This window comes from Pholcus phalangioides, unplaced genomic scaffold (assembly GCF_987345545.1).
Source record: "Pholcus phalangioides strain wild (caught in Gottingen) unplaced genomic scaffold, Ppha-v1.0 ptg000010l_1, whole genome shotgun sequence".
NCBI lineage: Eukaryota > Metazoa > Arthropoda > Arachnida > Araneae > Pholcidae > Pholcus > Pholcus phalangioides.
The window spans coordinates 23,077,899-23,092,478 of record NW_028301603.1 but is presented as its reverse complement, the minus strand read 5'-3'; the positions used below and the strand labels follow the sequence as shown (position 1 = coordinate 23,092,478).

The 14,580-nt window shown below is 36.1% G+C and overlaps 1 protein-coding gene across 1 annotated transcript in view; it reads right to left on the bottom strand.

Annotated features, from left to right (window-relative positions):
* Positions 1-10,701, bottom strand: part of LOC149081142 (uncharacterized) — a 43,840-nt gene extending 33,139 nt beyond the window's left edge. The window contains exon 1 of the mRNA XM_089237313.1: positions 10,566-10,701. Within this exon, the coding sequence (XP_089093439.1) occupies positions 10,566-10,583 (18 nt within the window). The 5' untranslated portion in view covers positions 10,584-10,701. The remainder of the gene's footprint in view (positions 1-10,565) is intronic.
* Positions 10,702-14,580: the final 3,879 nt, after the last annotated feature.

The following is a 14,580-nucleotide window of genomic DNA, read 5'->3' as shown; positions in this document are numbered from 1 at the left end:
CTCCAATTGAAAAAAATTCATTATTTTAGGTGCATTGAAGGAGAAACGTTTTGGAAGAGATGTGTTTAGTTTTTGGTATTTGATATTCGTGTGTTTATATCTTATCACGGTTCTATTTGTTTTTCTCTGTAACCATTCGTTGCTACTTGTTAAGAAGTTAATCATTTTGTGAATATATGATATATACTGTCTGATGTTAAAAGTATGACTATTTATATTATTATTGTTTTCACGATACGTATCCATTACCATACGTTTTATTTTATTATACATGTTGTTTAGTTTTTCAATGTTAGTTTGGTATGCCCCTCCCCAAGCACATAAGCCATAGGTTAATAACCTTATAGTAACAGCTTGGTGTCTATGTAAATAATAAATTCGGAACAATTCAAGTACTTGTCCCCTGACTCCAGCCTTATATAATTTTCCTGTTAATATAAAAATGCTATCAAATGTTATCAAATGCTATCAAATGTTATCAAATGCTATCAAATGTTATCAAATGCTATCAAATGTTATCAAATGCTATCAAATGTTATCAAATGCTATCAAATGTTGCTATGAATGTTATCAAATGCTTGCTTCAAATCCAGATAGATTCAATATTTGTTATTATTATAACCATTATTTAGATAATTACAGAATCTTAATATGGCCATTTCAGTATTTTTGAAAATATTGGAAGAACTGAGATTGGTCTGTAGTTAGCCATATTGTTAGGATCTCCTTTCTTGTAGGTGTGTTCAGCCACCTCGTTGGGCATTTTGCCTGTTGTGGCGTTGTATTTGTATTTGTAGGTTGGGTGTACGAAGGAGAACTTGAGTTCATCGTAAAATGACTTTTACTTACTGAAGAATCAATTAGGTTTTTCAAAAAATGTCAACGGGGTACAGTGCAATAATTTTCAACATTTTTGATGTTAGCCCGTCATACCCACTTTTTTATGTTCAATTTAATTATTTATTAATCTTTTTAAAAGGGTTATTTCGATTTCCATGTTGACTCATTGAATCAGAAAACTTTCCTGACACAAGGGTACAACAGAAACGGCGACATGATCACACAAAAAATTGCTACCGCAGTGAGTCCCCCATCCAACCCCTCGATGAGTATAAAAACAAGCCTGCCGTTCGGAATCGGCAATAAATTGTAGGTCCCGGTCTAATTAGCCCTCGTGTGCAGAAAATGACCGTGGTGCAACAAAAATTATCAAATGGGCTTGAAACATAGTCATTGCCATCCTCATACTTGTGTTCATTATCTTCTCTATCCAGGTTTCTTGTAACAAAGTCTGTGTTGAATTCATTAGCTAATATTTTTGGATCTTGGTGATTTGGAAGAATTTTATTTGCATTATTTTTGTTGAGTACAAAGCTGTTTATATATTTCCATCGTTTTCTTTTGTCTTTATGACATTCAAAAAATTTGTTTCTTTGTTATTTACATTTAGCTTGTTTAATTTGGTTTTCAGTGTTTTATCATAGTTTTTTGTTTTCCATTTCATATGTAAGTATGCCTGGATACTTTTTGCATTTTTTATACCCTTTTTCGTCGATGTTTATTGTTTTTATGAGCTCTTTTGTAATCCATTTATTTTTGCCTGTTGATTTGTTTGCTTTTTTTCTAGTCCACAGGTTTGAGTTAAGTGTTATTATATCTAAAAAACATTAATATTTTTCATGGATTTCCTTCTCATCACAAACGTTTTCAAATAAAAATAATGATAATTAGATGAGTTTATCATCCTTCAACCATATTTCTGTAAGATATATTATATTTATTTGAACTTGCAGAGATCTCAAAAATACAAGGAAAGTATCGAAGTTAGATTTTAAACTTTGTATAGTTAATATAGGAAATTTATATACTGGTTATATATTTGAGGGTAATTAAAAAACTTATCTACATCAGTCATTTGTTCCAGAAAACCTTCGCTCTGTTCCAGTTGGATATAATTTATATATTCATTGTTCGTCATTTCTGTTCAGCTTCCTGAGATCTTCCTCATCTCTAATTCTCCATACATGACTGTTTTCAGTTTCAAGGAGGAAATTTTTTTTCCTCTTTTGCCCACGCATAATTATAATCATAGGTCCTTTTGAACTCTCTGACCAGGTAAAATAGATGCTTGCTCTCTTGAGAAAGATGCTCGTTTATATATACCCTGTTAGATTTGAAGTTGGGATCAATTTTGTCAGCTTTAACTTGGTTCTCGTTTGCCTTCTGTAACCACAGTTTTTTTGGTTATCTTCATTCACGGTTTTGGGTTTGCTTTTGGCTGAATTTCTGGTAGGTGCTCTATGCAAGTTTTCTATTGGTATGTCTTCTCCTGTATTCCAATCTCCTGTGTTTTTATAGCATCGACAATCTCTATCGCGCTTTCTGAGGCTGTTTCAGGGAACACCATTGATCTCTTCTTCCAACACCGGTGATTGCCCTCTGCGAAGATCTGCCTTCTCTGGAAATTTTCTTTAGTTCCATGGAATTGTTTGGCTATGATGCAAGGATGCACAACGAGAAACAACGCCACACTGAGCATGATAACGAAAATTAGCAGCGAGGTCAACCGACGAAGACCGTGACAAATTTTTCACAAAATAAAAATCGACGAAAACCGAAGGCAATGAAAACCGAGGTATTACTGTATTTACCTAAACATTTGTATGTTGTGCTTAGATTTAATACTGTCGTGAACACATCAAATACAAATACAAATACAAATACAACGCCACAACAGGCAAATTGCCCAACGAGGTGGCTGACTTAAGAACATCATGGATCCCTGAGCCCCTACCTACTACTGCTACACCACACATGCACCCCCCCCCCGCGGAACCCCCCCAACGAATTGGTACATGCGGGAATGTGCGTGTACGTGTAGTGCAACCTGACGTAAAGTTTGTTTCTGTGTAATGCTTGTTATGTGTAGTGCTGTCATCTGCCCCCAGTTTTACTAACTATGAGTGAAGTGAAGTGTTATGGTTGAATGATTTACCGTTGTAGGACTGTTGCTCTCTGTGGCGAGACTTTTTAACGGGGAGATCGGCTCGCATTTGCGCCTTGAAGTTGGGAACCACAGAAAACCAACTTCAGCCGACCACCACTGTGGGGTTCGAACCCGGATCCTCGCATCACGAGTCCGGCACTATAACCACTCGACCACCACAGCGGCTTATCACTTAGGGAAAAGGTAAAAAAATTTAGTCAAGCGTCAGAGAAACATTAATTTATAGCTGTTGCGGTTGGAATCAATAAGTCTAGAGCTATTCAATGAATCTTTTTTTCCAAATCGCGAAAAAGATTTAAAAAAACTTTTTTTTAGTTTTGTTTATGAATTAAATTTAAAAAACCCCCAAAATTAACCATAGCCGAGAAGAACATTAAACAGTAAGTAAGAGAATTAATAGAAATTAATTAATGGATAATTAATGTAATTAGTTACAGAAAAAAACTAAATTTTCTAACAGATAAATAACGTATTCTCCATGGGGGTACAGGAAGGTAAGTCGCATTGTGTCCCAGAGCTGCTCTCAGCGTCTGGGGCTGATACTCAAGATACCAATTAATACCACTCAATTATTCAACCCTTGTCCTCAGGTCGGAGTAAATTATTATTTATTTACAGCTATAACAAATAATGTATATATGAGGATGTATTTAAATTACATACTTATAAATCAGAACATATGTTTTATGCTACTACTCCTTGAGCGAGAGAGGAATGGAGAAAGCAATAGGTCAAGACTTACCCCAAACTCTCGTCATCTTCCGCTCCTTCCACTTTCCTCCAAAACCCCCGGACAACCACCTCTCATCAAGACCTAGTTCGTTCTGTCTCTCTCAACCACCTTCTCTCGTACAATTTCCTCCTGTTTCCCTCTCATTGGTTCCGTCTCCTAAACGTCACACCCCCTCCCCTTTGGGTCCCAGACTAGAATCCCTTACTGGAATCTCGCTGCTGCCCCGTTGTCTACATACCAATGATAAATCCATCTGCCACTCCTTCTCAAGGTACCACTGCCCAAAGGGCAGGGTCAATTCTGAGAATCTGCAAAAGGCGTTGGAGGTAACACCTGTGCATATAGGTGCCTCACCTATTTCTATACACGATATCTGAATAAATGTCCAACCCAGTTCCCAGACTGTCTGGCGTCGTAAATAAAATTATATTCTAAAGGGCTTCATTAAAATTTAACTACAAATTAATGTAACAAGTTAGCGAGTAGCTTGTTACAATTGCACTTGGGGTGCGGAAAGGAAAAAAGGTTAAGAACCACTGGTTTAAAGATACAAATTTGTAAAATTTTGGAATAATAGAAAGTCGCGACACCACACATTGTCACTCTCGACAACGAAAATGTTGAGAAAACTTGATGAAACGGGTAAGGCTTGAGGCCGTAATACCAGAAACAACAATGAACTCTATCACACGGGGCGCATATGCATTTTGGTTCTCCCACCCAGAGGCGGATTTATGGTTTTGTCGGCTATGTGCTACACGAATTTTGCCACCCTGCTAGTATAATAATAATTCTAGTCTAACTTTCTTGACTTATTCCTCTAATTCGTCGTCCTGCTCCATAACCGATCGAGTCCATTGCTTTCCCACCCCTGTAAATACGCCTGTGTCTCAGAGTTACTCTTTTGGTCACTCCCATGCTCACTCTCTTGATCATTCATATATAATACACGCTCTAGGTCGCTCCCATATTCACACTCTCTCTTAGTCATGAACATAACACACACGCTCACAGCGTTAGAAATCATTGGTGGTTCGCTGCTCCGAGAACACTGTCTAAGCAGTGTTACAAGCAGACCACCGAAAAAAAAATTGTAGTTGTCCGCGAGACCAGTAGCGGGAAAATCTCCACCACCCGGTAGCGTAATTCCATACCGTACATAGGATTTTTAACATGGGATGCGCCTCATTGGCTAAGATCACTATTACGTCACTAAATCGTCACACCAGATCTTGACTTCGGAACTCGATGTAATGCGCATGCAAACGATTCGTTGGCATAAATCCTGAAAATACGGTTGAGTTGCATGGGATCGCAGATGCATCTCAAAACGCTTATGGCGCAGCTGTTTACATCAGATGCATTTCTCGTTCAGGTGACATAACCGTCAGGCTGTTGTGTAGTAAGTCTAGGGTTGCACCCCTGAAATCGCTTACCATACCAAGATTAGAGCTATGCGCAGCACTGCTATTGTCCCAATTGATTCGTAAATCTACAGTAGCATTACGAACGTCCTCCGGAAGAGTTATGTTGTGGTCACATTCCACTATTGCTTTGGCCTGGATCGGCACTTCTGCACACCAGCTGAAGACCTTCGTTGCGAATCGAGTATCCAGCATACAGGAGCTGACCAAGGAATATCATTGGGGTCATGTCTCTTCGTCTCAGAATCCTGCAGATCTTGTATCTCGAAGCCTGCCCTAAAGAATTGCTTGATAATTCACTGTGGTGGAATGGACCCGAATTTTTGATGCAATACATTGATGTTCCTCTCGAAGATTGTGAAGACAGTGTTACAGATGCTTCGTACTTGAAGGAACTAAAACCGATTACGAGCACCACACTGACCATTGTCAACAAGGAAAAAGTGTTAGACAGTGACCAATTGGAATTACTTGTGTACATATTGCAAACAATTTATTGTTGAACTTTGTACAATTCTATTGTACTCTATTGTACTATCTTACTCACATCGTTTGTAAATCATTAGTATGTATAGAGTGCAAATCATTAGTATGTATAGAGTGCAAATCATTAGTATGTATAGAGTGCAAATCATTAGAATGTATAGAGTGCAAATCATTAGTATGTATAGAGTGCAAATCATTAGTATGTATAGAGTGCAAATCATTAGTATGTATAGAGTGCAAATCATTATGTTAGTATGTATAGAGTGCAAATCATTATGTTAGTATGTTTAGTATGATAAATCATTATGTTAGTATTTTTAGTATGATAATCGTTAGTATGTTTAGTATGATAATCGTTAGTATGTTTAGTATGATAAATCATTAGTTTGTTTAGTAGGATAAATCGTTAGTATGTTGTACAGTTCAAGTGTAGAGTAATGTGATACGTAATTTGAATATGTTGAAATATAAATATTTCAAGGCCGGGCGGTATGTTAAAGCCCGTGCGTATCCATGTATTGTGATTCGCCGTAGGGAGGCGCTTTGGGAGAGAGTGGGGGGATCGATCTCTCCGGGGAGGGTCGGTCTTTTCTTCTCTCTCTTACAGCGCGCTCCTCAATAAGTTAAGTTTGGGTTCTCTACTTGAGAGACACGCACGTACTTTATGGGGCCTCCGTTCGCCCATCTTAATGATTGTTTCTAAGCCGTTTTTAAGCAATTAAATTAGTTATTATTGTTAGTGTTGCGAACTCATGTGCCTCGATTCTCTGTCTCTGGTGAGAACTAGTTAGCTACTGAAAACAAACATACAGTCCACGAAAATACAACTATGATTAAATTTAATTATTTAACCGACTCTTCTGGCAATTAAAAAAAAATCGACATGCGGCCACAGACATCTAAAATGTGTTTTTTCGGGATTTAGTCAATTTTACATGTTTGTAAGGCTCGCTTTTCGCTGGCTTGTGTGTTCATAAACCAGGATTAGTACGTAAACCGAGGGTTGACTGTTAATAAGGCTGAACATATAGTGGGACGGAGAGCAAAGAAACGATGAGAGAAGAGAGATCAGAGCAGCGAAATCAAACACACTGACTCCAATGCGCCTGCGTACAGCGGCGCGCACCGCAACAGAGCGGGAATTCCGCCACAAGCGATGATAGCAGCGCATTCAAGATATTTTGTTTTCGCCGCTCCGCTCGCTTGTGCGTAGCTTCAAGATGGCCGTCGAAGGGCTTGTTTTCGCTGTTAAAAAGCGGTAATGAAGTCAAAAATGTCACCAGAATCGCTGATAAGTTCTCGACGTACTTCAAAAAGGTGTGGACGACCAAATGAAAACAGCAAGTACCGAATATAGTTTTCATATATTTCCCGTCAAACGTTTTTCGTGCGCACGTGCTTAACCAAACCGAAAATGATTTATATTTTGAGTTTATAATATTTACATTTTGAGTTTTAAGCTAATTTATCATGCACCGTTGTGGGTAAATGTGTTTGAGTCGTCTGAATTAAAAATCATGTATGTTTCTGTGGAAAAATTGGCAAGTTTTATTTGTTTATTTATTTTCTGTGTACCGTCAATATTTCCATACTGGAAGAGTACCGAATGTTTTTTATGCTGGATTTTTGGGTGTCAATAATTACGTTTCTTGAGTAAAAAAAATGAAACCAACATATATTTATACAAATAAAGCTATTCGGGGGGGGGGGGAATTTTCCACTTCTACCCTTCCGCCTATACTAATAATACAAATTTAAACGGTGGGGAGCTTTGATAAACTTGATATTTTTCTCAATGTTTTACTCCTAAATTTAGTAGAAAATATTGATCTTTCGAGAAGTGATCGCACTCAAGTGCCGCGGGAAAAGATGTGTAGGGAGGAAAGCGACCAAAATATGAGGAATACTTCCGTAGTTTATATTTAAAAATAGTGATATTCACACAACATTATTATTTCTAAATTGTTGTCTGAGCAATGATTTTTATAATTATGAAATTTTTAAGCATTCTTTAATTTAAAAAAAACCAAGCTGATTGCGAGTTTCTATTTGATACTCTCTGCTACCTGAAACGCCCCACTATGTGTACTATGTTCCTTGCTCGCAGCTATATTCTCGTGTTGCTTTTCTCCCTTCTTATTCGTCGCTTTGCTCGCCGCTTCCAATATGTACTTTAGCCTAATTATGTATCTTTCTACTTTATTCATGTCAGAGCGAAAAAAAAACAAAACTCTGGCCTACTTCATCTATTATACTTTTTCCTTTCATTTATGTATATTTTTCTTTCCCTTTTTTTCATTTTTCTAACATACGGGTAGGTTAGGACAAGGTTACCAGATTTATTGTCGATTCGTTAAATTAAAATACAGTAAAACTTCGTTAAGTCGTCACCCCGATAAGTCGTTACTCCGGTTAAGTTGTAATTTTTCTTCAGACCCTTCCAGCTCTCATAGACCACAATGTTATTAAACCCTCGTTTACTCGTCGCTAATTTCGGTTAAGTCGTCACTATGAAAACGTTTGAGAAAGAGGAACAGACTATTTTTACGGCTCCCATTAAAAAAAGAGCTTGTGTGTGTTAACAGCATTGCTATATGCTTAAAAGTCACCATAAAATCCTATATACCCAAACGGAACAGTTTAAGTAACGAAAGTTATACTGGGGGAAGTTCATTTGCCGACTAAGGTTTTGTCGTCGTCGTCGTCCCCCCCCAGGGCATCTCCGGCAATACCAAAATTTATTGATACGTCAAAGATTACATATAGTGCAAGGAAATCAAAAATTATTTAAATCGAAGAATCAAATTAATCAAGTTAAAGTCAAAGTGCAACGGGCACGGATAATAAATTATCATAGAAAGCATGGGCTCTTCTAATTTAGGGCTTGAAATTTAAACAAAATATCTTTGTTGAAAAAAATTAGACATTCTTTCCCAAGTTGAGGTCTTCTGTTTACTTTTCCCTGCCCAGGGACCCTCCACAAAGTCAAAAGTGTTCGAGATGACTTTTTAGTTCTGTCATGAACTACTGATGGAGAATTCAAACACTAAAATTAAATTAGATGCATATGTAAAATTAATGTGCAATAGAGAGTTCTGTTATGAAGAAAAGCTACCTATTCTAACAGTTGCTCTGTTAGTCTATAAATTAAAAATTACTAGAATAAATCAAAGTGTACAGTACATTTCACCACAATAATTTAAGTAATAAGAGATAAAAAAAGATAAAAAATTGCTATTATTTTTTTCTTTCGCAATCTATAAATTTTATTAATATTTTTATTTTGATTCATACTTTAATAAATGTCATATTACTTTAAATTTATACGATTTTCATAACATTGCACATTAAAACTGATGGAACTCCGCTTAAGCCGTCATAATTCTTCGATAACTTGATGTGACAACTTATCGAGGTTTTTCTGTAATTCAAATTTCTTGCCAAAGCTTGAGCGCTTAACTTCATTACAACGCTACTGATTGCATTTGCCAGTGCGTATGAGGCGATAGACCATAGACTAAAGATATAAATAGACCGCGCACGTTATTCATAAAACTTGTCAGATAATTCTGAAATTATTTCCTTCAGTATATCTTGAAATTGCTACTTTCAATAAATCTTGAAATTATTTCTATTCATTGAATCATTATCTTATATCTAATCGTTAAGTCTTAATTAATTAATCTTACATTAATTCTGAAATGATTTCTTCCGAAAATTTGAAAATCATTTCTTTCAACAGTTCCGGAATTATTCTTTCATCAATTACAAATTTTTATTAATTATTTAATTATGGTGTTTTGGATGCCGAATTTTTTTTATCCTGAAATATATAAAATCAGAGGCCCATAAACTGTTTGGGACCAGGAATTCTCCAACGTGTTAAGATAGCCCTGGTTATCAAATGCATAGCGTTACTGTTAAATCTGGAAAGAATCTCATATTCTAAATCGCCTTTCAATCACACTTTTTAGCCATTTTCTAAAAATGGTCGGTGCGCCACGGCGAAAAGCTAGGGAAGGGGGCACGTGTGGTCTTCGGGCCATGCGTTGAAGGCCCCTGTTCTAAGTGCAGTACAAGCCGGGAGGTTTGAATTCAAAATCGTCGAAAATGAGGGAAAGAACAATGAGTAATATAACATTAAGAAACAAACTTGAAAAAAATGCGTGAAAATTCGAAAAATTCTTCAAGTTGCAGTTTATTTCCTAATTCTGAGATGCTCTTTTTAACTTTGAATGAGTAATATACCTCGACGAATATTGAAACTTATTATTACGAATACAGTATTACACTTTGAAACATGCAATTTTTTATTTTTTGTTTTGCTCAGTAGAGACAGGACTTTTAACTGAAAGACGATAGAAAGACAGTATGAAAAATTTAATTTTGCATCTCGGCACATTTACGGTCCCAGTAAAATAAATAAATAAATGCATATATAAAAAATGGGCAAGTTATTTGGGTAATTTTTCTAATTGGAATTAAAAAGTATATCTATAAGCGACAGTCAAAAAGTAAAGGGCGTATAGGGACTTGAATTTACAGCCTGTTTAGTTTTTCAGGCTTGAAATTTCAAATATACCCGTGTTTCCACAAAACCAAAGTATCTTTTCTCATATTATTATTTTTTGAATAGGCGAGGTATTATGTTCAAGTTAATTTTCACTTCAATCAAAGGGATTGAATTGGTTCGACTTGAGTATAAGTTAATTCACGATTCACGAGTCTGAATTCAGCATTCATTTTCTGTAGCATAAAATGCGTTCCAAAACTGCCAACATAATCAAATGAAAATAAAGATTTCAGTTACATTTTAATACTTCACTTAAAAAAATAATAAATTGAACGAATTGAAGCGAATGAAATTAAAAACCTACTTGAATATTAAATGTTCATAACAAAAAACTAATCTTACTTGAATTTCATCCCTCATCGTATTTTCAGAGCTGACGTTATTTTCCTGTAAACTGTTATGAGGAGTATGAACATCCACAGAGATACTAAAAACGGTTACTCCTATTGGAAAATGACAGCGAACTTACAAAACCATTAAAAAAACCAACCAATTTACCTTCTATTTTTCAGGACGATTTTGACGTCATCATCCGAACAACGAAGCGACCCCTGGGGAAGAGAAGAACAACCAGAGCTGCACAAATACGATCAGACGCTTTCAATGACTTACTTTTCAACCTATCCATTTTTTTTCCTTTTGATTTGGATTCCTAAGTGGTATTTTCCTTTTCCCATACCTTCTGTCTTATCACGAAATCGCCGTTTTTTTACCTGAAACTTTGAAAGCTGGGATGGGGGAAAAAATCAGCTTGTTGGTTAGAGAAACGCACTGAACCACAAAGTCTTTCTGAGCTCATTAATCGCATGATATGTGGTTCCTCTTCCTCCCCTCCCTGTTCAAACCTTGTACGACTGGAAATTATTAACATATCTATCATCTTTTTACGTTTTTATTTTCGTATCGACATTTTTTGAGGTGAAGACGACAGGCGTGCAAGCAAGGTCGGACTTAAGAAGGTGCGAATTGTGCGACCGCTGAATTTTAGGGACCGCAAAACGGGATTAAAAATACTTTGATTACATTTTGACTTTAATTTCTTAACAAAGTACCGCACGTAATAGCTTAAAATTCTGTCCAAGCCAGGGAACCCTTGATATACAGACACTGAACCTTGAAAGGACTAGGCCAGCGTTTCTCAAAGTGTGCTTCGCTGCTCCCAGATGCTTGGACCAACCTTTGCCAGGGGCGTCGCGGCGAGCTGGGGATACTGATTTGTATGCCTGTTTATGCTTTGAAGTTGTTCTTTTGTATGGGAAAATAACTACCAAACTGCTCTGGAAAGCCGCAGAACCATAAATTGGGCAAGGGAGCCGCGGGTGACAAAATTTTGAGAAACCCCTCTTTAAGCCAAAAGGGGGGGGGGACGGGCGGGTGAAGATGGATCTGGTGTACCTCGCGCTGGACTAAAAGGGGTGCTTCTTTTAACTAATTGTTAAAAATTACACGAGGGAGGCAAAATGCGTCCTCGCTCCGGCATAAAGGGTATCTAGTTGCGGCTCTGGGTAGATAATTGGTTTCGACAGTTCTTCCACAATGTTTCCCCGCATATCCAATATTATAGAGCAGTGGTCCTGGGGGGGGGGGGCGCACTTGTAATTTTTTCACTGGGGAGCGGTCATTATTATCCAAATTGATTGCCGAACGGCTTTTATATCACCATTAAATACTAATTTGGTAGTCCTTCTCGGGTGCCAATGTAAACCTGGCATGCTGGTGCGCGCTAGTTTGCCCATAGATACCGGGGGAACGATTAAACCAGTTTTAGATGGCGGCCAAGCTGTTTTTGCAACGGGTCGCAAAACACTTGAGGCCGTCTATGCTCTGGCAGCCCGAGTATCTAGATACGGTCCTGAAGCCGGTGCGCCTGACTGTGAGAAAATTGCTGGAATATAGTGATTTCCCAAAATTTCGCTGCATCCTTAAGAATTTGAAATAATCTGCTGGGACATTTCGGAGACACTGTAGATCGCTGTGACGCACTGGTTGAGAATCATAGTCCTATAACTACGTTCAAAATGACGTTACGTCTATACATAGTCCGTTTTAGGATAATTTTTCAGTGAGAGAGAGCCGTAAAATATAATTCCCATATAACGGAGGTTTATGATGATCATTTATACAGAATATATGTTTTTTTTTTTTTTGTTTTTTTTATGATTTTGAAAAAAATACTGAAAAAAATATTGTTTTGAACTGATGTTTATTTGTTTAAAATTTTTAAATTAGAAAAAAATATTGGTTACCATTATCAGAAATCCATAGCAACCGCAACATTTTGGCGCGATATCCTAGAAATTTTCCCCGCCCATATCACTGTCGTGTTTTTTTCGTTACACGATTATATATATATTTTTTATATCATTATTTGGTTGAATTTTCCATAACGATACAATTTTTTATTCAGTTTTGCATGTAGTTATAGGCTTACTTCCAGACGGATATTTTCAATCAGTTCTTTTCCCTCCCAAAAATAGGTTTCAATGAATTCAGATATATTCACTCATAAATTACAGGAGCGAGAGCGCCGATACCAATGTGTCAGGCTCTTTATGGGTGTAGGTTTCGGGGTATCAGGTCCTCCTTTTCTCAGTTATTTATTCCTTGCCATGTTCATGGGATAGGGGTGGTTTCTGAATTCCTATATCCGATCACGGAGAGTGTTGACACGAGTAATGCGTCTTCCACCTACCTGAACGCCATCTTCCACCTTCAGCCGGGGCCACCTGTTGCTCCAAATGCCCCTTTAGTGCCTCTTCAGATAAAATAAGTGATAGAGGGGGCCCCCACAGTGATTTAGGGTTGCAGTGCATTTTTTTATTTATTTTATTTATTGGAACTAAACACAACACATAAAACATACAATCAAAACAACCGAAAGAAAAACACATTACAATGACACAGACACTCTGTGAAAGAAAAACACATTACAATGACACAGACACTCTGTGACCCCAAGGGACTACAAGTCCTTCCAGTGGGTCAATATAAATTAGATTCAAGAGTTAATAATTGGATTATGCAACTGCCTTGTTAATGTACTACTTGGTTAAATATTTTATAAAGTCGTATTTATATATATATTTTTTTTAGTTTTTTCCCTTTTTTTTCCTTTTTAGCTGAACAAAGAAAACATACATATTGTGTAAATACAAACATAAAAATTATTCATTTTCTTATAATCTCATCAATCATTAATTTCGAAAAAAATACATCGAGTTGTTAGAGTTATTGTTTGCTCCTCCTCACAATTACAGTCTGTAGTCTGTACCTAATTCCATTCTTCTATGTTTCTTTTTATAAGGTCCTCATTGAATTTTTTTTGCTAGATGTTTATTGCTGTCAGAAACTGGAAGTGTATTGTGCTTTACATTTTTATTTAGAATATTGTGATTTATACATTTCCATCGCTGTTTCTTGTTATTTCCACATACCCTAAATGTATCCCTAATATGTGCCCCTGTTTTATTTTTTTAATATACATTTTCAGATCTTTATTATATGTTTTGTATTCTAATTCGTACGAAACAATATTTAGGTGTTTTTATATTTTTTGTACAACCTTTCTTTGTAATTTATTCTGTTTACTATTTCCTTAGTGATCCAATTGTTTTTGCTTTTTTTTGAGTTTCTTTTTAACTTTCTTTGCCCATAGATTAGAATTTGATGTTTGATTCCAGTTCTTCATTAAAAAATGATATATTACAAGAATGTGAGAGCGGTATTTATGTGGCAGCTGTACTATCCAAGAATCTCGTTTGTATTTATTTTCTAGACATCTTTCTCCTCTAGGCCACCAACCAAATTTAAATTTTTAATAAAATCTGCGAATTTATTATAATTTATTACATTTAAATATTTGTCTTGATCATTTTTTTCTCCTGGTTTCTTTTGTAAAACATTTATAAATCCTATTACTGGATAATGGTCTGTTATTTGAGTTTTGTTCACCAGAAATTTTTGTGTTGTGTTTATTTGTGTTCTGTAAAAAACATGATCTAAACATGTTTTAGATTCATTAATTTCTCTTGCATTACTATTATGAAGGAGTACAAATCCGTCATTATGTCAAGGTATTTTGAAGTTTCGTTATCTAGGCGCTATGTAAGTTTATACAAGATATTATAATTTATATTTATATTATTTATATCTCCAACTATTAATGTATTGTTTTTTAAATTTTTCATGTTTGATTCCAGTTCTTCATTAAAAAATGATATATTACAAGAATGTGAGAGCGGTATTTATGTGGCAGCTGTATTTTTCTTTTCAGCGGCAATAGCCACGCTGATAAGTTCTCTGCTCTCTTCATTCCTCAGTACTATATTTTTGGTTTTTGAATACTTGCTGTAAATGA